The sequence below is a fragment of the Nelumbo lutea genome, chromosome 4, assembly GCF_056320005.1.
Source record: "Nelumbo lutea isolate HS-2025 chromosome 4, American lotus-T2T, whole genome shotgun sequence".
NCBI classification, from domain to species: Eukaryota; Viridiplantae; Streptophyta; class Magnoliopsida; order Proteales; family Nelumbonaceae; genus Nelumbo; species Nelumbo lutea.
The window spans coordinates 66,488,084-66,515,790 of record NC_142687.1 but is presented as its reverse complement, the minus strand read 5'-3'; the positions used below and the strand labels follow the sequence as shown (position 1 = coordinate 66,515,790).

General features: G+C 34.5%; 1 protein-coding gene across 2 annotated transcripts in view; it reads left to right on the top strand.

Moving 5' to 3' along the window:
• Window positions 1-20,560: 20,560 nt before the first annotated feature.
• Window positions 20,561-27,707, top strand: part of LOC148860922 (5'-3' exonuclease family protein) — a 56,326-nt gene continuing 49,179 nt past the window's right edge. For both annotated transcript variants that reach the window (XM_088984205.1, XM_088984204.1), the window contains exons 1-5: window positions 20,561-21,092; window positions 21,256-21,372; window positions 21,517-21,575; window positions 21,734-21,793; window positions 21,912-21,965. In XM_088984205.1, the coding sequence (XP_088840331.1) occupies window positions 21,081-21,092; window positions 21,256-21,372; window positions 21,517-21,575; window positions 21,734-21,793; window positions 21,912-21,965 (302 nt within the window). In that variant the 5' untranslated portion in view covers window positions 20,561-21,080. The remainder of the gene's footprint in view (window positions 21,093-21,255; window positions 21,373-21,516; window positions 21,576-21,733; window positions 21,794-21,911; window positions 21,966-27,707) is intronic.

Sequence of the window (27,707 nt, the reverse complement as noted above, 5' to 3'; positions counted from 1 at the left end):
TAGGTGGAACACAACATCATCTACAAAAGGGAAAAAGTCCCAGCTAAGATATTGTGTTATTTTTCCTTGATACCAAGGCTTTAAAGGTTATTCATTTCAACAAAAACGGCTTTTTTTATGAGTTAGCATGTTAAAGAACACCCTAAAGTTGGAAAGTTGAGGCATCCCGTAGATTCACTAGCTTGGAAAACTTTCGATTTTCTACATCCCACTTTTTCTTTTGAGAGTCGTAATGTTAGACTTGGATTAGCAGCAAATTGCTTGAATCAATTCAAAAAAATGAATCTTACCTACAACACATGGCCTGTTATTCTAATGGCATACAATTTACCACCATGGATGTATATGAAACAGCCTTATTTCATGTTGTCATTGTTTATTCCTTGTCTTTCTACACCTATCAACAACATTGATGTCTATTTACAACCTCCAACAAAGGACTTGAAGAAATTATGGAAAATGATGTATACACTTACGATGCTTCAAGAAAATATATATTTCAAATGTATGCAACTTTATTATGAACTATTAGTGACTTTCCTGTATATGTTGATTTGTTTGGATGGAACATTAAAGGTTACTTGGTCTAAATACTTGAATCTTAGTAAAAAATCTATTGCATGGGCCATTGTCAATTTTAGAGATATGATCATAAATTCAGAAGTGATAGAAAATCGTTTGATGGTGAACAAAAACATAGAAATGCAAGAGATTAATGTCACATTTGGGAAAAATAGTTTTAACCAAACTCTTCCATTTAATTGAAAAAAAAACGAGTTTGTTTTATAATAGCTAAATTGGAAGGACAATTTATTGCACAATAATTTTGATGTCATGCACATTGAGAAAAACATATGCAATAATGTAATTGAGACATTATTGAATATTGAAAGAAAAAGTATAGGTAATCTAAAGTTTTGTCTTGATTTGCAATAAATGACTATAAGGTGAACACTTCACCCAGTGTAAGTTGGGCCGAACAAAATGTGTTTGCCTTCAGTATGTTTTACAATGAATACGAAGGAGAAAAAAGTTTTCTTTGAAGTCTTAAAGCAAGTAAAAGTTCTAGATGATTATGCATCTAGCATCTCAAGACATGTACATTTTAAATGAGCAAAAAAGTTTTAAGATTCAAGAGCCATGACTGTCATATTATGATGCAACAATTGCTTCCATTGGCCATACGAAGAGCATTACCCAATAATGTGGCATCAACTTTAATCAAAATAAGCTCTTTTTTTAGGGAATTATGGTAATTTTGCAATGGAAAAATGATCATCTATTTTCCAACAAATAAACGTCTCTTTGGAAAATGTGAACCATTTGCTCTTAACCAAAACTCAAATATACAAGTACACCGATATGTTCTCTTCAATTGTGATGAATTCATCCCCTTTCAAGAATAAGATTCAATATTTTACTATTCTTATTTTTATTATTAAATTAATTATTATGTAGCGAGCATATAAACAATCTTAGAAGATTGTTATTACAACATATCGAAAACTTTCTCAAATGGTTTGACAATCAGGTAAGTAGTTGCTATTACAACATGTTATATTTGCATGTTTATTTTCGTTGATCAATCTTATATGTCTGAATTAATTCTAATTTATTTAGTAGGTTATGGAGATGTAATAAAGAAGGCCTTAGTTGGTCTCAGATGATTTTAGATGGTTGCTCTTGATCCTAATGATATTGCTAAAAGGTATGATGGATTTATGATAAATAAGACTAAATTCCATAACAAAGATAGGGATAATAGAAAAAAAACTCAAAATAGTAGAGTTGTTGTGATTGCAAAGACAATAAGCTATGCAAGTGTCAATAATAAAACCTGTTATTGAAGATGTGGATTATTGTGGTGCATTGATAGATGTCATTGAATTAAAATACCATGAAAACCACAAGATTTGCTTGTTCAAGTGTGATTAGGTTGATGTTGTATAACCATGGTAGAGTAATTTAAAATGACGAATTTGGATTCACACTAGTCAACTTTCCACGGTTCTGTCATAGTGGTTAACACCCATATGTTGAACTATTTGCTTTTGCATCTCAAGTAGAACAAATGTTTTATGTGAAAGATCCCATCAATATTGATTGGCATGTTGTTGTGAAGAACATGTATAAATGGTAGAACAGCTATTGTTGAGGAAAAAAAGAAAAAATGAAAATGATCAATTCAAATAATGAGTTTTGAAATTATTACTTCATTTTGTATATGACAAAGAATTATAAAGATTTTTTTTTTCAATTATCTTTTTCCCCTTCTCAATTATGAAGAATATAAAGTTTGTTTTCTTTTTAACAAAACTGATTTTTTTTTTATAAAGAGATCAACAATTGACTATTTGCATTTTTTTTATATTTATATGTGCATGATCTCATTTTAAAAGTCATGAGAAAAAGTAGTATTACCAACAACCACAACAATCATAACCAATTAACACTCAACCTCGTTATGGGCAATCAAATTTGAAATTCAAAATCAGCCCTATCATCAGGTGAAACTTCTAATATACTTGTGATTTACATAGAATTAAAAATATAAATTTATATAGTTATTATTGAAGTGTTTTTTCCTCTAATAAACTTAGATGATATGTGCAAAAGAACTCGAGGCGCTATATAATGTCTTAACACATGGGCCATGTCAGAAAACCAATAAATTTGTATTAATATAAATTGTTTTCTTGATACACTTGCAACAATAGGGAATATGGCCCCCATTTTTTTTTTTGATAATTGGAAGGCAATGCCACAAGAATTTAAAAATGACATGTGGGAAGAAACTACGATAACAAATAAAATTCTTAATTTATATAATATATATTTTATTTTATTTCATTATATGAATGCATGATTTCTTTGTATGATGTAGAGAACATTTAAACTTGATGCAAACGATAAAAGTTGGGTCCTAAAGTCCATTGAGAAAAAATGAAAGGATTGAAAATGTAGATTGAAAAGAAAATATTATTTTAAGTTGTGAAAATACGTAATTCTCTAAATGTGATAATCGGGTCCTTCCTAGTCAATGAAATGAACTTAATGAATTTTAGAAATATGAGAAATGACAGGTATTAGTTACTTGTTATTCTTTTGTTTAGTTTATTCATTTAAAAATTAATGTTTTTTGTGTTTTTATCAATTACAATTTTGCTATTTAATGAATAGGCTCAAAGCAATAGAACTAAGAAATCGTTCATGACAAAAAATTGTTCACGCTACTACAACAAAAAGGTTTGCAAGAATATTAGAGGAAGGAGTAAATCATATCATTAATATAGACAATCTTAATGATTTTTTTTTTGCGATTTGATATTATCTTGATTGTTTTTTTTTCTTGAGAATAAAAAGCAAAAATGTCAGATGAAAATGAGCCAACTCGAGCGGAGTTGTTTATATTGACTCATACAAAAAAATGATGAAATAACTATTGGTGAAGCTTCAACACAAATAATTGTTTGTTTTTCTTTCTTACTCTTTACTTTTTTTTATTTTTCTTCATTTATACTAATGAAGTGAATACTTACCATGTCATAGTTATACCTTAATAAGCATGCAATTCAACAAATAGAGAGCTCAAAAAATGAAAATATAAGAAATTATGTTTTTTCTCAAATTATGAGAAAACATAATGGTCACGTGCGCATGTCTGGATTGGGCATTTTTCCTTTGGACATATGGGGTATAACACCTATCAAAGTAGAGTCTTTAAAAATGGCATCCACTGTAAAAAAGAAAACTGATGAAGAAATGCAACACATGCGGAAGGTGAAAAGTTTACAATCTACTGTAACACGATTGAAAGATGTTTTGAGTAAATTCATATCTACCTTATCACAAGGCCATAACCATTGTGATCAAGTAGTTGATGAAACATTTAATCATTTAGATGTCACATAGGTAATATCATGTTTGATAGTTGCATTTAGTCCTATTAGAATTTATTGAAAAAATCTTTTTGATGTCAACATTTGATATTTATGCTTATAGGATCCTAAGAATGATAATGTACATAAAGTATTTAGCAGTCAAAATAAGGTTTCCTCTTCAGCAGGCCATATAGCTTTAAAACCCCAGGTATAATGATCATTAACTAACTCATTAATTGTATAAAGTCTCTTGAAAACTTATTTAGTTATAAGTTATATAACATCATTGATAACATTATTAATTGATAGGTATCTTCAAGTCATCATTCATCCGTCTCAAGTTGCTTTGGCAACAATGCACAAAAGAATGAATTATTGAAGGAGGGGTAGCAAATGGGTGGGTTGGGTTAGGTTGAGTAACAGTTGAATATCAACTCACCCATATTGACCCACCAACCCACCATGACCCATAATCAATCATAGTTAAAGGGCCATAACCAACCCTGATCCACCCATATTGACCCACTTGACCCATTCATATTGACTTTTAACCACCATCACCCATACTAACCCACTTACCCTCACTTATAAATACAAAAAAGGGGTCGAGACGACTCATATACTCAAAATAATAAATTTTTAGAGAATAATCTCTCTCAAAACTACCACATGACAAAAATGAGTCAGGTAAACCTGTATACTTGAAAGTGCAAAAATTGTAGATAAATGCAGAAAATTGTAAAAAATAAAAAACACCAAAAATTATGAAAAATACAAAAAAATATAGAAAATTCATAACTTTTGCAGAAAAATCAGAAAATATGCGAAAAAATACCAGAAAAATATAGGAAATAGATGAAAAACACAAAAAAATGCAAAACATTATGCAAAAAAACACCAAAATTGTGGAAAAGACAGAAAATTACCAAAAATTCAGAAAATATAGAAAAAACAAAAATTGCAAAAATACAAAAATTGCAGAAAATAACAGGAAAATTGAATAAATACAAAAAAATGCATAACTTTTATAAAAGTGCTTTCGCAAAAGTACTTTTATGAAAGTACTTCTATAAAAGTGCTTTCTTAAAAGTACTTTTATAAAAGTACTTGTATGCTTTCATAAAAATACTTTAATAAAAGTGATTTAATGTAAAAGTACTTTCGTAAAAGTAGTTTTATGCTTTCATAAGTATTTTCGTAAGAGTACTTTAGTAAAAGTGCTTTAATGTAAAAGTAGTTTTATGCTTTCATAAGTGTTTTCGTAAGAGTACTTTAGTAAAAGTGCTTTAATGTAAAAGTAGTTTTATGCTTTCATAAGTGTTTTCGTAAGAGTACTTTAATAAAAGTGCTTTCATGTAAAAGTGCTTTTATAAAAGTCATTTATAAAATTGCTTTTGTAAAAGTGTTTTTGTATAAAATTGTATGCGAACACGAAAATTAATAAAATCCATTTTATTTCACTTTTATTGTCAAAATCAAATGTGGCATAGTGGTTTGGAAGTATAATGAAATGTTGGCACACTAGGAGACTTGAGTTTGAATCACTACAACTTCTAAGTTTTGTGATTTGGTGAATATAAATAGAGTTGACTTTGACTCAATCCATCTTAACCCTAATGGATACCCTCGACCCAACCCACCCTAACCCTTTTCCACTGACCTTAAAGGGTTGCTCGACCCATATTAACCCACCAATAGATTGGGTGGGTCAAACGGGTTGGGGTCAAGATTGGTAGCCCTACATTGAAGTTGTGGAATAAGTGAATATAAAATAACTATAAAAAAGGGAAGAATACTTATAATTATAGGCTCAAGTAATTTAAAAAAACTAATTTGATTTTTTACTTTAAATTTATTTTTTGGGTATTGTTTTACTAACAATAGGATTTCATAATAAGATGTAACAAAAGTTTTCTTAAGAAATTTGAAAAAACAAGTATTTGTGGATAACGCAACTATTGTTATCAAAGATATATCGAAAAAAGTGGGTAATGTAGAATTAGGGGAAGAATTTTGGATGGTATATATATGGAGGTACTAATATTGTGTGAAAAGCCTTTGATAAGACGACATGCACGTCTTAAAACAATTAGTACAGCTGTTTGAGCAACCATTGCTTGGCCACATTTTTGGTAATATAACATTTAGTGATTTTTACTTTGACATTTATAACTAAATTTAATTATATGGTTAGATTTTTTTTCTCTTCTAAAAAGTTGTAAATACTAATTTAATTTGACTCCTTTTTGTATTATTTTTTTCTTATAGATTGTTGAATAAAAGGAATGCAAATGATGGTGAGTATAAAATGCTTATAAATTGCTTCATTCTCGATTTTATAAACTTAAAAGAAAAGTTTTGACTAATGTGGTGTTGTCTTATAATATAAGCTCATTTTCTTTTCATCAATTATGAGAAAAGTGAAAGCATTCAATGTCAACTTAATGAATTATTGTTTTCAAAGAGAAAAAAGTTGTAGAAGTCAAATATACTGGATAAATCATTTCTTATTTATGATCTTAATAACTCAGATATAGTATCAGTTTCTGAAACACAATTCTCCTGGTGTGTTACACCGTTCACTATTGAAAAATATATTATTAGAGGCATAGGTCAGAGACATTTGATAAAAAGTACCTCAATAGATGTCCAAATATTGCTGCACTTTGTGGATGCCTCTAGTGTTTTATTTTTATGCCTCAATTAATTTAAGGGTGTTTTTTGATATTATTAAATATAATTTACCAAATGACAAGGGTCACCCATTTTTCCCATCATTTTCATGCCCAAGTGCAATAGAGCTTTAATTCGTCTACTCATTCTATTTTTGCGCAAAACAAAGAACTCCAACTTTGTCTTCTCATTCTATTTCTATGCAAAACAAAGAGCTTCAACTTTCCCTTATTGTTTTAATTCTGTGCAAAACAGAGTATATTCATCTTCGTATTCTCGTTCTACTTCTATGCAAAACAGAGTAGTTTGTTTCTAATTATATTTCTTCCTGTACGGTATAGGAGTAAAGAACCATGGATTTGACTAACATTTTTGAGATTTCATCAAAAGAAGACAATAGCTCTAATGGACAAGAAGAACAACAACTATTTTATTGATATAGTTAGGGCTTTATGATTTTAGCATTATTTCTATTGAATAGTAGATGAGTCAATCTAATTTACTTCAATTTTGGTTTTTTTCTAATTTGTTAAATAATAAATGAACCAATCATTCTAATCTTCTCCTCCAAATGTCCTTATCTATTCCAAATGATTTTAGCGGATGACATTAAGTGTTATGATCTGCAATTACTGATCTTTATCCAATATACCATATGATCTGGAATAGGGAATTTGCAAGGAACAACTATATGATCTAACTATGTAGGCTCTCAAGGAAAGGATTCTTGGCTCAAGGCTACCAATGAGGATCTTTGCAAGGAACTTTATTTATCTTCTCAATACCCTGTAGCATAATTCCTTCTTTATATAGTTGTTAAGTTTTATTTTATTTTTTTGGTTGTCTCAACATATCTCCATTTTGCTCTAGTCATAATGGATCTATTTATTTTTGTCAAAATGAACTATAATATGGTATTTACATGTCAAGATGGTATGGCTGAAACTATAACTTGTATGCCACTTATCTTGGATCAACATGTCCAAAAAAATGCATCATTTCAACCTAACCTAGCTATTCCAACCATATGGCTCCATTGTAAATCAGATTAGCAAGTTAAGTTTCTTGTTTCTGTTGGTGCTTATATACTTTTATTTATTATTTTATTTTTAATATCTATACTTTTTGACTTTAATTTGAGATTTACATATTAACTCATTTATATGCCAATTTCAACAAATGACAATTCTAAGGAGATTGATGAAGTAGCAGAAGAGTGGGAGCATGCAATTCTGCAATTACTTATTGTTATTATCTTCATTTTCTTGTGTGAGAAAGCGCAAACTACAGAGTATATAAAAATAATTAAGGCATTTATTAGGAGGTAAAGGCTATGGATAAGGAAATTAAATTATAAGAGTGGCACTTGATGCTTATCAAATTGGAAGATCTGAAAAATAAAAACTTTATCCTATAGGATTTCAAACTAAACTATCTTAAATCTTTCTGGCTTGGAATCCAGTGATTCCACTACTATTTTTTTAGATAAGATAATAACCTTCCTAAACAAATCCTTGTTTCTAGACCACAAACACAAGCAAAATTTAGGAATTCATCAAAACCCAATCTATTTTCAAACTAGGTATTAGTTGTATGACTTCAATAGAGGATTCCCATTAAAACATAAAAAAGATAAAAACCTAACAAAAGAAACCTTTGAAAATGTAAAAGGCCCTCAGCGCAATCTCCTGGCTTCCCTTTCAAACTCGAGCAAGGTGAGGATATCACCCTCCTTGATAGGTCCCTTCATGTTCCTCCTGATAAGCCTGTTTTGGTCATCCAAAAACTTGACCATTCATGTTCCTCATGATAGGTCCCTTCATGTTCTGGTCATCTAGAAACTTCTTCCGAGAAAAGAAGTTGAAGACCGCTCCCTCGCTCAAAGCTAATGTACAACGAAAGAAGAATGACTACACTACAATTTTTTATATTATATGAATTGTTTGTCTTGTTGTTTTGTGTGATTTCTATGTCTCATGTCTATCCATTCTCTCAATTCAAGAATTCACATCCATAACACAAGAGTGTGATACGTTATGAGTTATTTTTCCTCATGTATCATGTCATGCTACATCCAAGGGAATTTTCAAATTACAATCAAATTTTTATTTAAGTAGCATTTATTATTTTTTACCTTTACAAGGATTTGAAATAACATGCCTACATTTATTACCTGAATTGATAAATTGTATTAATTAATATAAGAATCATTCACTTCCTACTCTAAGAAAAGAAAAGAGTTTCCAATACTTCTAAAATAAGAATTAATACAAATTCTCATATGCATTCCTATGAAACAAATTCAAAGAAAAAGAGAAATCCATCTATAAAAACAATTCACTTCCTACTCTAAGAAAAGAAAAAAAACAAAGTTCATCTTGACATTCCATCTATTACAATATTCTCCCATTCTTATGAAGTTGAAAACAATTCGCTTCCTACTCTAAGAAAAGAAAAAGAACAAATTCTCATATGCATTTGTATTAATTAATATAAAATGCCTACATTTTTATAGATGGATTTCTCTTTCTCTTTGAATTTGTATTAAATAATATAAAACAATATACAAAAAAATGGTTATCTTTCAATATATATGTGAATGAATTATTGTAAATATCAAATTAAATGTTTTTATATAGATTTACATAAGCTTTACATATGACAAATAGTTTTTAAAATAAAAATAATTGATCTTTAGAGCCCGACACAAGTGCCTCTAAATAAAAGTAACCAATACTTTTAGTGGCAATTACAAGTGCTACTAAAAAGCATAACTATAATTCTTAAAATTACTTTTAGAGGCAAATTATATGCCTCAAATTTAATTAAAATGCACATTTAGTGGCATTTATACATGCTTCTATATAATGCTTTTCAGCGGTAATCGCCTAAGTGCCTCTATAACATTTAGATGCTAGACATTTAAAAGCAATCACCAGAGTGCCTCTAATTCTTTTCAGATGCATTTTTTTAGGGGCATTTTTTGTTGACTCTGAAGGGATATGATATCCATCACATGGACGCCCAAATCTTGCGGAATGAACAAGGTGAATTTCAAAAAATTCTCCCATCTTTGTAAGGAATCGAATTCCCTATTTTAAGAAAAACCTATTTTTCAATTATCAATCTTGAACCATTAACCAAACCAAATCAGAACCAAAAGGAGTAGAATGGAGGATGTGCCTGATATGGAGAATTAGTATCTCCCAATGGAGGTGTTTACACCCAAAGAATGATCCAAAATCTGCTCTCACTGAATATGGCGCAATACAAGATGGAGTAGAATCAACAATGTTCTTCCAAAAGAACTTGACTCTTCGCAAAAATCAACAGGATGGCTTGTGAATACAGCTCCAATCAATCTTTTCCCCAAAAGATTGGTATCAAGATCAAATCTTGATTGCTCCTGTAGAGAGCAAGAGATCGAACTACTGGAGGTGGCGACTATAGGAAGGAGGCGGCAAGAGAGTATTCGTAGGGTGCAGAATTCTCTCTTCTTGTGATTTCAGCTCTGAAAAAAAGAGTTTCTTTGATTGCATATCAAGGTGTCCCCTCTACCAACAATCTCCCATAGAAAGTGGTACTTCCTCTCGATGTGCTTCGACTTCGAGTGGGTTCGTGGCTCCTTAGCCTGAGCAATGGCTCCATTGTTGTCACACAACAATGGGATGGGTGATGTGTTGAACGGAACTACTCCCAACTCGTGAACGAACATCTTCATCCACACGACTTCTTTGGCAGCCTCACTTGCGGCAATGTTCTCGGCCTTGATCGTGGAGTCTAAAGTGGACCCCTGTTTGCTGCTTTTCTAGCAAACAGCACACGATCCTATCGTGAAAACATATCCAGATGTAGACTTTCTATCATCTGGATCCGATTGGAAATCGGCATCTGTATACCCTTGGATCTGTAGTGAGCTACCATCAAATACTAGACAAAACTCTTTTGTCATTCAAAGGTACTTAAGTATGTTTTTCACAGCAATGAGTTACCATCAAATACTACACTCACTGCCTGAGCAATGTCAGGACAAGTGCACAGCATAGCATACATGATGCTCCCTATGGCAGAGGCATAAGGAACATCTTTCATGCCATCAATCTCCTTAGAGGTCTTGGGAGACATTTTCTTGGAGTGAGTGACTCCGTGCCTGAAAGGAACATTTCCTTTCTTGGAGTTCTCCATGTTGTATCTTTTGACTATTTTGTCAATGTAAGCAGATTGGGATAATTCTATTATCCGCTTCGATCTATTTCAATAGAGTCGAAGACCCAGTATATAGGAGCTTTCTCCAAGATCTTTCATGGAGAATTGCTGTGAAAGCCATACTTTCGACGTAGTTAACATTCCTACATCATTCCCAATGAGTAGAATGTCATCTACATACAGAACCAAAAACGTAAAATTGTCACCACTGGTCTTCCTGTAAACACAGGGTTCATCCAGATTCTGTTCGAAGTCAAATGATTTGACAGTAGAGTCAAAATGGATGTTCCAACTTCTACAAGTTTGCTTAAGTCCATAAATGGATTTATTAAGTATTTATACCATGTTTTCCTGACCTACAGCAATGAAGCCTTGCGGTTACTGCATATAGATATGTTCAATAAGATCTCCATTCAGGAATGCAATCTTGACATCCATCTGCCAAATCTCATAATCATGGTATGCTGCTATAGCTAGCAAGGTCCTAATAGATTTAAGCATGGCCACTAGCGAAAATGTTTCATCATAATCGATGCCTTATTTCTGAGTGTACCCTTTTGCTATCAAACGGGCTTTGAAGGTCTCAACCCTACCATCGGGGCCCTTCTTCTTCTTGTAAATCCATTTGCAACCGTTTGCTTTTACCTAGGATGGTGGATCTACTAGAGTCCAGACTCCATTGGTCTCCATTGAGTCCATCTCTACTCTTATGGCCTCCAACCACTTTTGGGAATCTATGTCCAACATAACTTCCACGTAAGTCACGGGATCCTCCTCACTAGTCAAGGTTTTCACCAGGTAACTATTCTAATCATAACCATAACAGACTGTGGCTTGGATACCCGAGTGGATCTTCTAGGTTGGTCACTACCTGGAACTTGTGGGGCATCTCCCATTGCTCCTGAGCTCTCTTCATCAAGAACAACTTCCTGACGATGGGTGTCCAGGATGTAATCGGTTTCCAAGAATTGTGCATTTCGACAGCAGAACACTTTCTGCTCACTTGGGTCATAGAATAGGTAACCTACAGAGCCTTTTGGTAACCTACAAATAGGCAACGACTGGTCTTGGATTCCAACTTGTCTGCACTCGTTCTTTTAACGTGTGTTGGACAACCCCAAATCTTTAAGTGTCTAACACTTGGTTTCTTTCTGGTCCAAAGTTCATATGGAGTATTCGGAACCGACTTGGTTGGAACCCGATTCAGCACGTAAATCACAGTCTCTAATGCGTAACCCCAAGAGGATGTGGGTAACTCTAAGTGTATGAGAAGCGATCGGACCATATCCAATAAGGTCATATTCCTCTTCTCTGAAACACCGTTAAGTTGTGGTGTAGCAGGAGGAGCTAATTGTGATACTATCCCATTTTCCTTTAAGTAATCTCTGAATTCGTCAGAGAGATATTCGCCACCTCGATCTAATCGTAAGGCTTTAATTTCTCTCCCTAATTGTTTCTCGACCTCTTGTCTGAATTCTTTGAACTTTTCAAATGATTCAAACTTATGTCTCATTAGGTACACGTAACCATATCATGAAAAATCATCTGTGAAGGTGATGAAATACACGTGTTGATTCTGTGTCATAACACTCAGGGGACAACATACATCAGTATGTATGTGGTCAAGTGTGTCTGTACATCTTTTAGGCTTACCGTTAAATGGTCATTTTGTCATCTTGCCTTGTAAGCAAGGCTCACAGGTGGAAAGATCTTCTGCAGTTAGAAAATCCAAAGAATCATCCTTTACCAACCTTGTGATTTGGTCAACACCAATGTGGCCAAGTCGGTAATGCCACAGACACGTGGGATTAACTGTATCACGGGCTCTCTTCTTGGGGATTTCGGCCGACGTAGTTTCGGTTATGTTAGTTTTACAGAAGGGTGTAGAACATAGAGACCGTTCTCTAGTTTCCCGTATGCGATGAATCTGTTGTTTCTTTTAATAGTAATCGTATTAATAAAGAAGACAGAATAACCATCTGCACACAGTTTCGAGACAGAAATCAAATTTATTCTTAAATTTTGTACATAAAGACAATTTTTTAGTACAATTGTTCATTTTCTAAAAAATAACTCCACGGTTTCTATGGCCGCGGCTGCAACAATTGCATTAGTCCCCAAGTAGAGTGTGACTTCTCATTCACTCAGTCTTCTATTTACTTTGAACCCATACAGTGAGTTACACGCATGAGCTGAAGCCCACAGTCAATACACCAGGATGCAGAATCTACCAACAGATTGGTTTCTATAATACAAGTTTCGAAATTATCTTTTTCTTGGATTCCAGATAGGTAGGGCAATTCCTTTTCCAGTGGCCAGTTTTCTTGCAGAAGTGACATGCATCCAATGCTTTGTCTCTCTTCTGCTTCTTACCCTTAGTTACTAATTTGACTTTTTTTTTTGCTTTTTGTTGTATTATTTTTTTCTTGCAGATTGTAGGAAAAAGAGAATGAAGATGGTGTCAAGATGAAATACTTTTTTTTTTCTTTTCTTAGAGTAAAAAGTGAATTGTTTTTTGTATTTTTTATTCTATATGTTTTTGTAGATGGATTGCTCTTTTCTCTTGGAATTTGTATCAATTAATATGAAACAATATTTAAAAGCAATGGCCATCTTTTAATAGATATTTGAATGAATTGCTTTAAATAGCAAATTAAATGTTTGTATATAGATTTACATAAGCTTTAGAGGCAGCCATAAGTGTCTCTAAATAAAACCAATTACTTAAGTGGCAATTTTAAGTGTTGCTATAAAGATTAAAAAGTATTCTTAAAATTATTTTTAGATGTAATTATATTTGCCCCAAATTTAATTAAAATGCCCCTAAAAATGTATATTTAGTGGCATTAATATATGCTTATATAAAATGCTTTTAGCATCAATGCTTTAGAGGCAAGATTATGTGCCTCAATATCTCATCTTTAGAGGCACTTATAAGATATGCCTCTAATTATATGACAAGTGCTTCTATAACTTTAGAGGCAATCACCTAAGTGCCTCTAATTCTTTCCTACAGGCATTTTTTCTATGTTTAGAGACATTTTTTTTATTGGCTTTGTAAGTAATTTTTCTAGTAGTGTTCTTTCATTGTGTCTATTAATGTGCAACATTTTATCAAATTATAGTTACATATAAGCCCTCCAAAGACCTAAAGATATAGGTTTAAAACTGTCCAATGAAAATTCCAGAAGCCAAAACCCTTATTCGCACGAGAGAGAGAGAGGGAATTCAATTAGCCAACTGAATACAAAACGGATGACCTACTTTATATTGCTAGGCACTTATTAAATTAAGAATTTCAATTGCGTACAATTGGAATCACTTGGAGAAAACTTCAATACAAGATGTGCTATGTTGTTTGGACTAAGGAGTGACCATATAGACAATCTACATAGCCCTTATGGACACTTTAGATTTCTCGCATCATTCCTTTGCATGAAAAATGGGTGGGATCATTTAGAGAATAATACTCATTAAACTAATTATGGTACCTTCTTTTGTAAGTGATTCATATCCCAATAGTCAAGTTGAAGGAATAATGTCCAAGTCAACTTCCTTGAGGGATGCCATCAATTCCTCATAATACAAATAAATGTATTTATTGTTTACTTTCCATAGGACCTTGCAAGGAATTGGATAACACCTACTAGAAACCAAATTAATTTTGAATGACCAATACAATAACTCACTTGATTAAAATGACAAAAAGAAAAAAGAAAACTCAAATGATACAATAACTCATCTATACACCTGTTTAAGATGATACAAAAAACCAAATTCAAATGACATAATAACTTAAATGTTACAAAAAAAACTAATTGTCAATAAACTCTCAATATAACTGTCACAAAAAAATCAACCATTTAATTGTTTTTAACAAAAAACCAATTGCACCCAAAATATAATAATTAAACAACTTTTGAAGTTCCACATTATCATGTTCTTAGGGTCAGTTCAGTTCACAATTGGAACTAGAATCAAAATCCTTCAAAATCGAAATTGGAATGATTTATTACCATAGTTTGTTTGGTTTAAACATGAATTGAAATAAGTTGAAATGGGGATTTCATTCCCAAGAGAGGGGGAGGGAATAACCATTCCCTTAAATTAATTACCCCTAGCAACTATATCAAAATTTTTTAATGCTCCTAGTGACAAAAACCGAAATAAATTTGGTTCGGTTCAGTTCAATTTGAAACTCCATTTCGGTTTGGTTTTGTTGGGGAATATGATCAAACCAAATAATCAACTAGGTTCTCAGTTCTAATCGAACTGACTGATTGTACACCCCTACATATACCTAATTGTTATAAAATCTCCTATATCCATCTTCATCAAAGTGCCCTATATCCATTCAATAAAAAATTCAAAGTTTAATGGATTTACATGGAAATAAATTCAAGAAAAAGGAAATATATCAAACTCTAGTAATTAATCTCTAAAAAGTTATGATCTATGAAGTCCAAATGTTGAATTCTCACGTTGTGAGTGATTCCATTAACATATTTAGAACTCTTGCACCAATCAATTTATATCAAATATTAGAACCCAAATTTAAGGTTAATGCCAATAATTTAGATTTTTAATGTTTCATATCACAATCAACAACTTCATATCATGATTAACATCAATCAAAGTCAGCTCCCAATGAAAATCAATGTTGTTGCCCATTTAAATTAGGCTTTTTCGAGATTATAGTTCAAATTTACCATGCTGAAGCCACCTGGCGCTTTATTCCTCCCAAACCTAAAGCCCACATAAGTCATGAATAATTATGGAATAATTGACTAATTCTACAAACATGAATAAGATCATGAATAACTATGGTATTGGTTTATTGGCATCCTCAATTATTAATACCATTTATCAAAGAAAAATGACTTATGGAAAGGATATTCTTAGTGACTTAAGCTTCTAACCTCATACAATGCACATACCAAAATAGTAGCAATCTTAAATATAGGCAAAAATAGGATGCAAAGATCGTTAACAAGGGACTGCTTGTCTAGATGGTACCATTTGTAATATGTAAATTTTGTGAACATTTTTGTATTTTTCTTTTCTTGTTCTATTTATTTCTCATAGCGTTTTTGTCAGTAGGTCGTGCCTTTTATGAGAGAGAGTGGGTTGACACCAAGCAATGGGCCCTTCATGCTTCTCATAATTTTGATAAAATGAGGGGGTTGCACTTCTACCAAGCATTGATGTTCTATGTATGCCATATGACAAATAATGCATGAATATAAATTTATGTTAGAAATTGGATGTTGTAGAGTCACAACATATGTCCACCTTCCATGGTATAGCTCTCTTGTATAGAATATTCAAAAATTCTATTAGTTGATTAAGATAATACATTACATAAAATAACATATATAAAAGCAAATATTCCACCTAAGAATAATCCTCAATTCTTGCATTTGGCACTAGGGTGGTGGTAGTTGCAACACTAGTTTGTTCCTCCCTATCTAAGATGTAGCTCCATCCCTTAGAACTAGTGCTCTACATCTCTGAAAAGGAGATCCACCCCTTTGGGATAACAATCTACCCCTCTTAGATGTCTCTCTAGTCCTAACCTTTGTTTCTCTTTGTGCCCCTTCTAATGCTTGTGTTGAACTTCTTCTATATAACCCTTGGCCAACACTCACACCACCACCATCAGCACCCCTGAAAATTGCATAATGGTTAACTGTGATGCAGCCTTTTGTGCGAGGTCGGGCACAACTACTATAGCTTTCTCCAGGATAGAGTGTAGAAAGCTATGAACTCTTTCAGCCTTGGACACGGAATTGAGAGTTATCAGGCTCGGAGTGTTAGATGTTAAGGATTTTGCTACGGTGGAAGCATCATCGAATCAAACTCCAAGTTGGCGATAGAACTAATAAAAAACCCTAAGGCAGCAAAGTTCCATCGTTTTTTAACACAATAGCAGATGCCTTGGGTTTCATTCCTAAACATCAGCCTGTTAATTTCTCCTTCATCCCACATTGGGCCAACAACTTGCCCACAATGTAGCCAGCCCAGTGGGCAAAATCCGAGGGCAGTTGGTGTTACAACACCTTAAAGTTTGATAGTTGCAATCACCTCTCCTATAAATTGTATGACATAGTTGCAAGTTGACCCCCTTTGTTTGAATTCTTTAAAAGAGGAATGAAAGTGTCCAAAATATCCATTTACTTATTTTTTATCAAAATGTTTGTTTTCCAGATTTTGTCTAGCCCAAACACTTTTAATCTCTTTTTAGTTGATTTATTGTTCAAATTTTCCTGTCATCAATTACTCAAAGGTAAAGCTGTAACATTAAATTAATTCTTTTTGTGTTGTTTATAAATTTGTATTATTATTTTTTTTTTGTAGAAACACGCTTTATTAGTAATTACATGGACATCTTGGATATTTTTGTGCATCTTATTAATGGATTGTAATAGGAGGGATCAATTTACAACCTAGTCATTATAAAGCTCAAGGGAGGTCATTGAAATTACTTAACTTTGGGGGAAGTTTCAATAATGGTAAAAAACTTAAGGGAAGATTTCAATAGTTTACCCTAGATTTTGTTCTTCCCATAATATCTTTAGTTTTTTTTTATTTCAGCTTGTTCTTTCATTGAATTTTTCAAGGGTAAATTTCTTAAACTATCCTTATGGTTTAGCTAATTGACTAAATAAACCCCTATTATTTGACTATTGTCTAATGCTACCCCTATTGTTTCTAACAATTGACTAGCTCTATCCTTATTGTTAGCATTCGTTAGCATTCCGTCAAAACTTGTACACACATGATGTATAAATTTTTTAAAACCCAATTTTACCCTTTTGTCCCTCTCCCTTCTCTTTCCTTCTTCTCCTTCCTTCTCTTTCTCTTCCTTGTTTCATCACCTCCATCTCCGCTCCCCCTAAAATCCATCAAATACATTAATCTCACTGAGACAACCCTGATGTAGAAATCCATCCTATAACAGAACCCTCTGAAGAGATTTGACCTTCAATATAAGAAACTATAAGCCAGAGAAGAGAAAAAACAAGGGCCCTATCAATTGGTGGAATTTGTTTATGGAGACCTAGATTTAAATTAAAAGAAGTTGTTTTGGGTTCTATACTAGGGTAGTGCTTTGGAGACGAAGGAGAAGAGGGTTTAGATCTATCTCTTCGTAGAAGATTCAGTGGTCTGGAGATCTATATTTAAATTAAAGAAATTGTTATGGGTTCTATACAAGGTAGTGATTTGGGGATGAAGGAGAATAGTGTGATCGTCAGCATTGGCTCCGGTTCTAAGTCTTCTTCCTCCATTAATGCCATAAATAGTGGCCGTGACACCTCCATTAGTAAGTCCCACCTTAACCAGTGAAAGAACAGATATGGATTGTGGAAGTTTCCAATGATTTGCTCCTTGTCAATGATTTTGGCCAACGACACCATCTACTTCAAGTGTTGTCTAGTCCTTGAATGATAGAGGATCTTGAGCTAGATAGTAGAGGATCTTGAGTTGGGGCTTAAACATGATTTTCTCCTTTGATTTCAAGGGTTTTTATGACTCTTGAACATGTAATTCTATGCTAAGGAAGATGAAGATGATGACAGAAAGCATCCCCATTTTATGATCTTGCAGCGTTCACAATGTTGTCCTTGTCGACAAGTTTACTAGGATCCCCAAGGTCCAACAACTGTTGCAGGACTTTTTAACGAGAAAGAGCTCTACAAGAGTATCAACCCTGATGAGGTCATTGCTTAATGTCTACGCAACTACCCTTTTGCGCTCCATGTCTGGAGAAATGCAGCTTCAACTACAAATTCGATGTTGATCGATATTCCAGTTGGGAGGTTTCAATTCTTTCCCATTCAGCGAGTTATTAGCGTGGGCAATCCCTTATTGTCCCAGTAGTGGCCTCAATGTGCTCCGCTACCACCAGATCGATCAGTGAGATCCATTAAGGGTCAAAACTTGGGTATCTTGGAACATCTTGATAATTCACTTAAGTGGGTGATTATATTGATAGGATCGACCTCTTTGTCGGACAAAGTGAATGATTGGGCTTACACTCTCTTTGATGAAAACCTAAACTGTTAGCAGTGGATTTCAATTGTATTTGAAATTTAGCTTTGTAAAATATATTTATATGATATACATATATTAATGTTTTATGAAAAATATTTGCAAAATGTTTTAATTACCGAAATTCATCTAAGTAGAGAGTGTGACACTACACCTTGCAGCCAAGAGGGAGTCATTCCTTGTTGGGTAGTGTTTGATCACTATGGGTTGAGAGGTTAAGTATAAAAAACCATTAAGGACCGATTACCTGGTGGGATATATCTTACTTAAGTCCATTATCCATGGATTTTCATAGGATGACTGAATTTAATGATCATTTATGTGTAAATATTGGGCCCATGGTGGTATGCTTAGGGGTTCACTACATTCAACAGTAAATTTGGCTAAGCTTTTTCATAGAGGTTGGGTTAAACCCGTGTGGACTTATGTGAGGTCATTGTGGGGTCTTACGCCATACAAATCAGACATAAATTAGCCATACAATATCTTGGTTCATGAACCTTTGAAGGAAATGGGCCTAAGGCCATAATTAATATGATTAAATAAGCTGTCACAAGACAGTTTAAGTTGTCACGAGACATAGGGTGAATTTGGGTTTGGATCAGAGTATGGAAAACCTAATCTTATAAGAAGATTAATTTGTCACGTGACAATATAAGTTGTCATGTGACATGGGGTGAATTTGGGTTTGGATCTTGGTATGAAGAACGTAATCTTATAAGAAGATAAAGTATACCTCTAATTAAAGTCCATATTTTATTTATATTTAGATTATCTCGTAATTAGATTATGAGATAATTCCATAAGAGATTATAAAATAGGAGGGGGTAGACCAGTCTAAGATAATTTCTTATTTTTGTAGTTTGTAGTTATCTCTGCACCATTTTGTCTCCAAGTTTTTTCCTAACTCGACATCAGCTATCAAGGAGTATTAGATATCAGTTTTCTTCTATTTTTTTTCAAGAAAAATTCACAAGAATTTCAGGCTTATATTCCATAGTTCGATCCAAGCAGTTGGCTTGCAGTTTTGATGAAAATTGTATTGCTGAATTAGCTTCACTCATACATTGCACCAGCTTCAGTGGAGACTGGTTTTATGATTGTTTTTGGGTGTGAGTTTCTACTTTGAGATTTGCGTTTGTGGTATTTGTATTAGTTATAAATCTCCCTACTTGTTTGGTTTCAAATTTGATTCAATTTAGTACAAAGTTGATCATAAAAAGTATAGTTTTTCAAAACACAAAGAATTCAATTCCCAAAAAGATTTGAAAAATTTTAAAAATTTGTCAAACTATTTAGCATGGTTTAGCTATCCATACGATGGATTATAATCCTTCCAAAATCTCTTATGCTAAATCCCATCAAGTCAAAACCAACAAACATCGACAGAATTTGATTTGCCTTGTGTTTATAATTACGGAGAAAGGGTTGAAGAAAGCCAAGTTAAGCCCGTGTTTTATCCGTGTGCCACCAAAAACCAAGCTTCTCTAATGGAGAACAATCCAACTCGTTTGGGGGCACAGAAGAGTACGTACCGCCCGAGGTCATGAGAGGGGAACGGATTTGTCATCCATTGGTGGGCACTCGAGAAAACCCCATTTCGGGGGGAAGAACCGAAAGGAAACGTTTCGTAACATATTGATGGAATCCATAACGAAGGTCAATAAAGTAATTTGACTTAAGGATAAAATGGATATTTCAATCATTCCATCAATATTTAATGACAATATTAATTTAATGGAACAATAGGCGTATAATTAGTCGGTTAGCCAAACCACAAGGATAATTTAAAAAATTTACCAATTTTTTAATAATCCCCAATACCTCTTTCTACACAATGCATCAAACAGGTCCCCACAACTGTGGATATATGTTATTTAGTATTTACAGGTACAGAATCCGTCCCGGCCCGGTCCGTCACCATTTCTTCAACCCTATCGGCCTGTTGTTGTCAAACGGCTCGTAGTGCGCGTTGGAGTGGCTCTCCCTGCACCTGGACGAAAAAGAAAGCGGGAAAACCCTTCTCTTTCGTCTAGCTTCTTGGCAAGGCAAGGAGTAACCATAGTTAGCCAACCCTTCTCTTCATCATCTGTCTAATCCATCCATGGCTTGCTGATTCCAACAACAGAAGTTCAAACTCTTTAAGAAGAACATTTAGCGTTCTGAATATCCTTTGTACCGTCAACCATTTTGTCAACTGCCGTTTTTACAGGAAAGGAATATATCCTTTAAGGAGAACGAGAGTATAAACTGCACTGATACACCTCGATGGGTATAAAGGTGCTTTTTCTTCTCCTATCACCCACCCCTCTTAAGTTCATAATTGTCCGCTTATCTGCATTCGTTTTTTCCCCTCGTTTTATCACTTCGTGCTTCAATGTTTGCTTTAGATTCAATCAACCTAGAACTCCATGTCTCTTTTGTTCACTGTATTCGATGCTAGGGTTTAACGAAGCTTCTTGCGGACAATGCTCCCAAGTGCATGAAAGAGCAGAAGTTCGAGAGCTATTTTGGCCGTAAGATCGCCGTTGATGCCAGTATGAGCATCTATCAGTTCCTCGTCCGTAACTTCCAACCCAAATTGCAAAATATTTTCAATTGTCTTTTAAAGCATTACTAAAGTCGTCTTACCACTCCCCAATTCCAAGGGGGAAAAGAAAAAATTCAAGTGCTTTCTAAAAGTAAAAATATGCTGATAATCCAGATTGTCGTTGGGAGGAGTGGGACCGAAATGCTCACAAATGAGGCTGGCGAAGTAACGAGGTAGGAATTAGAGTTTCCTTTTAAGTGAACGTCAATTGCAGGAAGGAAAAAAAGGTTGAATTAATTTAACTCCTGTTCTCTAATATTATATTTCGTCTCTCATTGACTTCAGCTTTTAAAACTTGGTACATTATGTTTTCCTTTGTTATGCATTATAGTCATTTGCAAGGAATGTTTACTCGGACTATTAGGCTTCTTGAAGCTGGAATGAAGCCTGTGTAAGTTGTCACTGTTTCCTTTTCCTCAGTATTTCCATATAATAGTAATAGACAGTTCCAGTCACTCATATCATGTAGCAATGCAACAGTTAGCTGAATTTCTTAGCTTTTGTATTAGTTATGTCTTTGATGGGGCACCACCTGATTTGAAGAAGCAGGAGCTGACAAAGCGGTATGTTTTCCATTTCAATGGCACTTTGTTACTTATTTGATTTGATTATACGGATAGTTAGGATTCATGGTTTATCTTGGGCTATTGTTACTTAATAGTGAATACTCTAGTTGCAGTTACACACCTGTAGGAAGAAACTGGCAAGCAAATCAAAGTTAGACAGAGGAAAGGATGAAGATCAAATCTAAAATCAGTTTTCCTGGTTCTCTAGGGTTCAGTTGCACATAAGAACAACTTCTTTACTAGTACAAATAATACTTGACTCCCTTATAGTGATTGGAAGTCAACTCTTTGTATCAAACTAATAGAAAGTAAAAGCACTTTTTTTTTTGAATTTTGCTTTGATAAGCAACAGTAAAGATTCATGAAAAAACCCCAGATTGCTCATGACAAAGAGTCATAGACAGAACAACAGAAATAGAGTAATACAAGATAAAGGGAAACAAGTGCAATCTGTTACAGAGTGCTCCGAAGCCTTGGACAACCCCATTATAGAAGACAGCTTTTAAGGAGTTACCCTACCCAATAGGGCCAATTAAACTTAGGAGAATTTGTCCATTGTGGTCCATAGGGGTGGACTCGAGCCGAATGTCTAGCTATTTGAGCCTGGCTTTTCAATAAACCATTAGGCTCGAGCTCGATTAGAGCTAGATACTTGAGTTAAAAGCTCATAAGTTTGAGCTCAGCTCAGCTCGAACTCGATAGTGAGCCAAACATTTTATAAAAATAAAAATATGCATATAAAAATTTATTTTTTATTTGACATATAAAAAATCAAGAATTATAAAAATTAGTTATTATTATATATATAAAAAATAAAAATATTATACATATAATATTTTTATATTTATTAATTTTTGTAAGTATAATATATGTATATATGTGTAAAAGCTTGATTAGGCTCGTGAGACTCATGAGTCGAGCTTTATTGGGCTCGAGCTCGGCTCAGTTAGCAAATGAGCCTATATATCAGGCTCGAGCTTGACTCGAAGCTCGATTTAGAATGAACTGACCTGAGATCGAATAGCTCGTGAAAAGCTTGGCTCATGTCCACCCCTAGTGATCCCTAACTACTTTGGTACTCCCCCAATTGACTCACCCGGATTCCCAAGGCTGCATCCATCAAAGTTGAATTAGATTTTGCCCAATGCTGGTGCAATTCTCCCCACAGTCCTTTCTGGTTTTACCGTTTTGTAGCTTGATAGTCAGCAACAACTTTCCACCCTCCTAGCAAATCATGTAGGGTTATTCCTTTGAACTCATCACAGCAAGCCCAATGAGAAACTCTTATCATAGTGTACTCAATTAATCTTATATACTTCATGCCCAAAGGCTCTAGCATTTCTTTCATTTACAGCCCCCATAGAACGGCACCCCATATGCATTGCCATAAAAATTTTCGCCTTGTAAATTGTAGTGCATATCAACCTGCTTATGCTGCATAGATCTTTGACTTCTGTTGGTGCCACCCAAACACATCCTCTCAAAGAGAGAAAAATGTTCCCACACCTGAGAGGCATAAGCACAATGCAGAAGAAGATGGTTGGTGCTTTCCTAACTCTTCAAACAAAGAACACAGATATGGAGCGAGAGATACCATTTTTCCACTTCCTTTGGAGCCTATCCAGGGTATTAGTGACTTTATTGACAGTTTCCCAACAGAAAAAAAAACCTTTGGAGGGTTAGGACCACCCCTAACTTCTTTAAGTGGGAACAGGTTTTTTTCAACTGGTTGGTAGTGTGTTTGAAAAAGGGATGCACAGGTAAAAATTTCATTGACATTTGGTGCCCACACTCTCATCCAACCCAGAAATACATAGTTTCACCTCTTGAAGTATATTCAGCAAGGATGTTGTCTCACTCATTTCTTGGACCTTCAAAGCTCTCCTCAAACCCAAGTTCCAAAATAACCCATTCCCATCAAAAGATACCAACTCAGCAATATGTTTATTTTTAGAGTTTGACAGGTTTTAACTTCTAGGAAAGGTCTGGAGGAAGGCAAAATTTGCACACCAAGTGTCTTCTTAGAGCTTGACTATGGAGCTAGAAAGGGTCTGATATCTTATGTGTTGCAAAACTGTTTTCCAAGGGCTCTTCAAAGTAGAGCTTTTAGCGAGATTCGAGTCCCACTGATGTAGGACCAGCTCAGTTCTAGTCCGTAGAGAATGTTGAATATCTTCTTTGATCAGAATTTTATGGTTGTTGATGGCTGTAATGGCTTCTTGGAGGAATAAGAGAGGAAATAATAAAATATGGAGGAAAAGAAGAAAGAAAATACCTGGAATCACTGGAGACTCCAATAGAGCTGAGATGTTAGTGGTGGTACAAGGTATTCAGATTGCAGAACAATTAGGAGTTCAGCACTTGGTAGTTGAAGGGGACTCTGAGATTGTTGTGGGATGGCTGACAGAACCAGATTCAGCTATGTGGCGACAGAGATATGTTAAGGAAAGTCAACTGGATCACAAGAAACATGACTGTTACCTTTCTTTGGTGGGAAGATCAGCAGATTCCTTAGTGGATGGGTTAGCTAAGCAAGGGGCTTCAAGGGAACATTTATTTTGGGCTCTTTGTAATTTTAGTTCTGGTTATTTCTGGTCAATTCTGTTTTAGTTTGATGTAATACTTGTTAGAAGAGGTAACAAATCGTGCCTCCTCTTGGGTCTCCTGTATTGCCTCATATTTCTGATTTAATAAATTATATTCATTCATCAGAAAAAAAAACCTGGAATCACTCACATGGGGCCTGGAATCACTCTAGGGCATGGGAATCACTCACCAGTTCACCATAGTTAGCATAAACTGAATAAAACTCAATAAACTTCATTGCCTTTGTGTAAAATGTTCATACATATTTATAGACTTTAAGCTCATAATAATCTTAGGAGTCAAACTGTTAGACTCAATAATCCTCGTAGGACTCAAACTAAACCTTCATATTCTATTTCAATTCAAAGAAGGCTCAATAACTCTAATCCTACTTATGCAATGACTCTGAAATTTTAAATATAAATAAACTATAACTAGACAAATTAAACCCTATCATTGGACCCCACAGGAAATTGCAAAATGACAAAAAATACCCCTACTGTCCAAAAATACATAAAATTTCATAAAATTCCAATTTTGACTCTTCAGCTCCTGCAGCCCACCCATTAGGGTGCAATGCATAGATTCTTTTAATTACCAAATGCCACAATGTATCTTCTTCATTAGCAATAATCAAAAAGAAAAACATCCTCTTCCTTAGAGAATCTCGACAAGCATTTACCCAATGAAGCCAAATTCTTCTCCTTCACCCTCCCAATACCTAAACTACCCCCTCTTTAGGCTTACACACCTTCCCCCCAATTCATGAGATGGTCTTTCTTATCACTTTCTGGGTCCCAAAGTCCCTAATTATTTTTTCTATTCCCTGCACAATTCTTGATGGAGCTTTAAAAACTGACGAGTAATAGATGGGGAGGTTGGACATGGTGGATTTAATTAAGGTCAACCTTCCACCTTTTGAAATGTAATTCTTTTACCAATTGTCCATTTTTCTGGAAAATCTTTCAACTACCCCCTCCCAAAAGGAAACATCTCAAGGGTTACTCTCATGTGGTAGGTCTTTATCAGCAATTGCTTGATCTCACACCCCAAAATTGCAGCACACTTCCAATACCTAACTGCTTGTTTCTTTTAATTTGAACCACCAAAACATCACCCAATAATTTACTAAACGAAAATAACCATAAAGTTCACATGATTTTATTTAAAACCAACAATTTCTTGAAATTTTCTTGAAGTTTCCCTGAAGTTTCTCCATTTCCCCCATGGGATGAAATAGAAACCTCCTGGAATAAAAATATTCCAAATACTTTAATTTGATCTGTGAATAATCAAATATTTCTCAGAGATTTCAGAGTTTTTTTGATATATCTGTGAAAGCTTCATTTTATTGTGTAAAAGATCCAACTTAGACAAAATACTGCAGAAATTTAATTAGATTTTCCAGAAGCAATTTGAAACAATCATAAGGTGTAAAAATTGTTTGAACTTTCTTTTGGCATAAAGTTAAGACAAAGTATTTTGGATTTAATGATTCTAGACTTTTGAATCAACAACTCCGACTGGATTTTTTTTTTCAGAATATATAAAAATTCTTAAAAGCTTAGTTAAATAATTAATTAGTAATAATTTGATTATTACTTAGGGTAATAATAATTAATATTTCCTGTCTTATACCCATAGTTGTCATGGCGTCTAGGCAACACTCGGTCTCCTAGTTGCCTAGTCAGGGTGCCTAGGTGACAAGAATTTTGTAATGTAAAGAACTAACTTTTGGCTAGTTCCCCCTACATTTAATAGAGCAGCTTCATATCAATTAGCAACTAAAGTGTTAGGAACTACCTAACTCAGGGACTCTTTCAAGGGAGCCTGCCTCCTGAGAGAGAGAGAGAGAGAGAGAGAGAGAGAGAGAGAGAGAGAGAGAGAGAGAGAGAGAGAGAGAGAGAGATTGTATTCCTAAATCGATAATCCCCTCCTAACTTCCTTTCCTTATTTATATGCTGCTGTTATAACAGAAGCTTCATATCAATTAGCAACTAAAGTGTTAGGAACTACCTAACTCAGGGACTCTTTCGAGGGAGCATGCCTCCTGAGAGAGAGAGAGAGAGAGAGAGAGAGAGAGAGAGAGAGAGAGAGAGAGATTGTATTCCTAAATCGATAATCCCCTCCTAACTTCCTTTCCTTATTTATATGCTGCTGTTACAATTCTGTTATACCAGCCTCTCCACTTGTCCAGTTCACTTGTCTAGTTTGTTATTTAGTTTGTTCTAGTGGTTGGCTGTTAGTTACATTCTTTAAAGGCTGGCGTGGCCTTTTCTTGTACACTTGTATTCCCTTTATTTGTGTCTCAACAGTCCCTTTTCTACTGATGCTACTGTTGTAGACCCTTTCTCATATGGGAGTAGGGGAGGTGGGTCTCGTCCATATAGAGCCCGAAAGGGAGTCATTCCTGCTGCACTATGATATGTGGTATTGTACCACCATTCTGCCCAATGAAGCCACTTGAGCCACTGACGTGGCCTATCCCCTGCATAGCACCTTAGATAGGTTTCCAAACTCCAGTTGACTACTTCAGTTTGCCCATCTGTTTGAGGGTGGTAGCTGGTAGATTTGAAGAGTTTCACTCCCTGTAGTCGAAAAAGTTCTGCCTAGAAACGACTCATAAAAATAGGGTCGTGGTCTGAGACAATAGAGTTAGGGGTACCATGCAGTCATGCCACCTCCTTAGTAAAGGGTGGGACAGAGGGAGAAAATGGCAACATTTGGTGAATCTATCAACTACTACGAGAATGACGGACTTGCCATAGGAAAGGGGGAGCCTCGTTATAAAGTTCATGGGTATATCTGCCCTCACTTGTGTAGGAATTGGGAGTGGTTGTAGCAGTCCTGCTGGAGACTGGGTATCCGCCTTATTTTTCTGGCAAATGGCGCATTTGGCTATGAATTTTTGGACCGAATTTCGCATGCCTTTCCAGTGGAATGAAATTGAGGGTGCTGCCACCGTTTATCAGAACCGACACATGGTGCCCTTGTACCAGTTCGGTTACTCTCATAGTTTGAGAAGAAGCAAGACTGATCAAGGCTTGCAGGAATACTTCCGGGTATTCCTTTGCCTATTGCCCCCATTCTTGGTTGTCCATTGGCTCTTCAATGTCTGTTGATTGCTCGACATATTCGGTTTCAGGTTGAAGG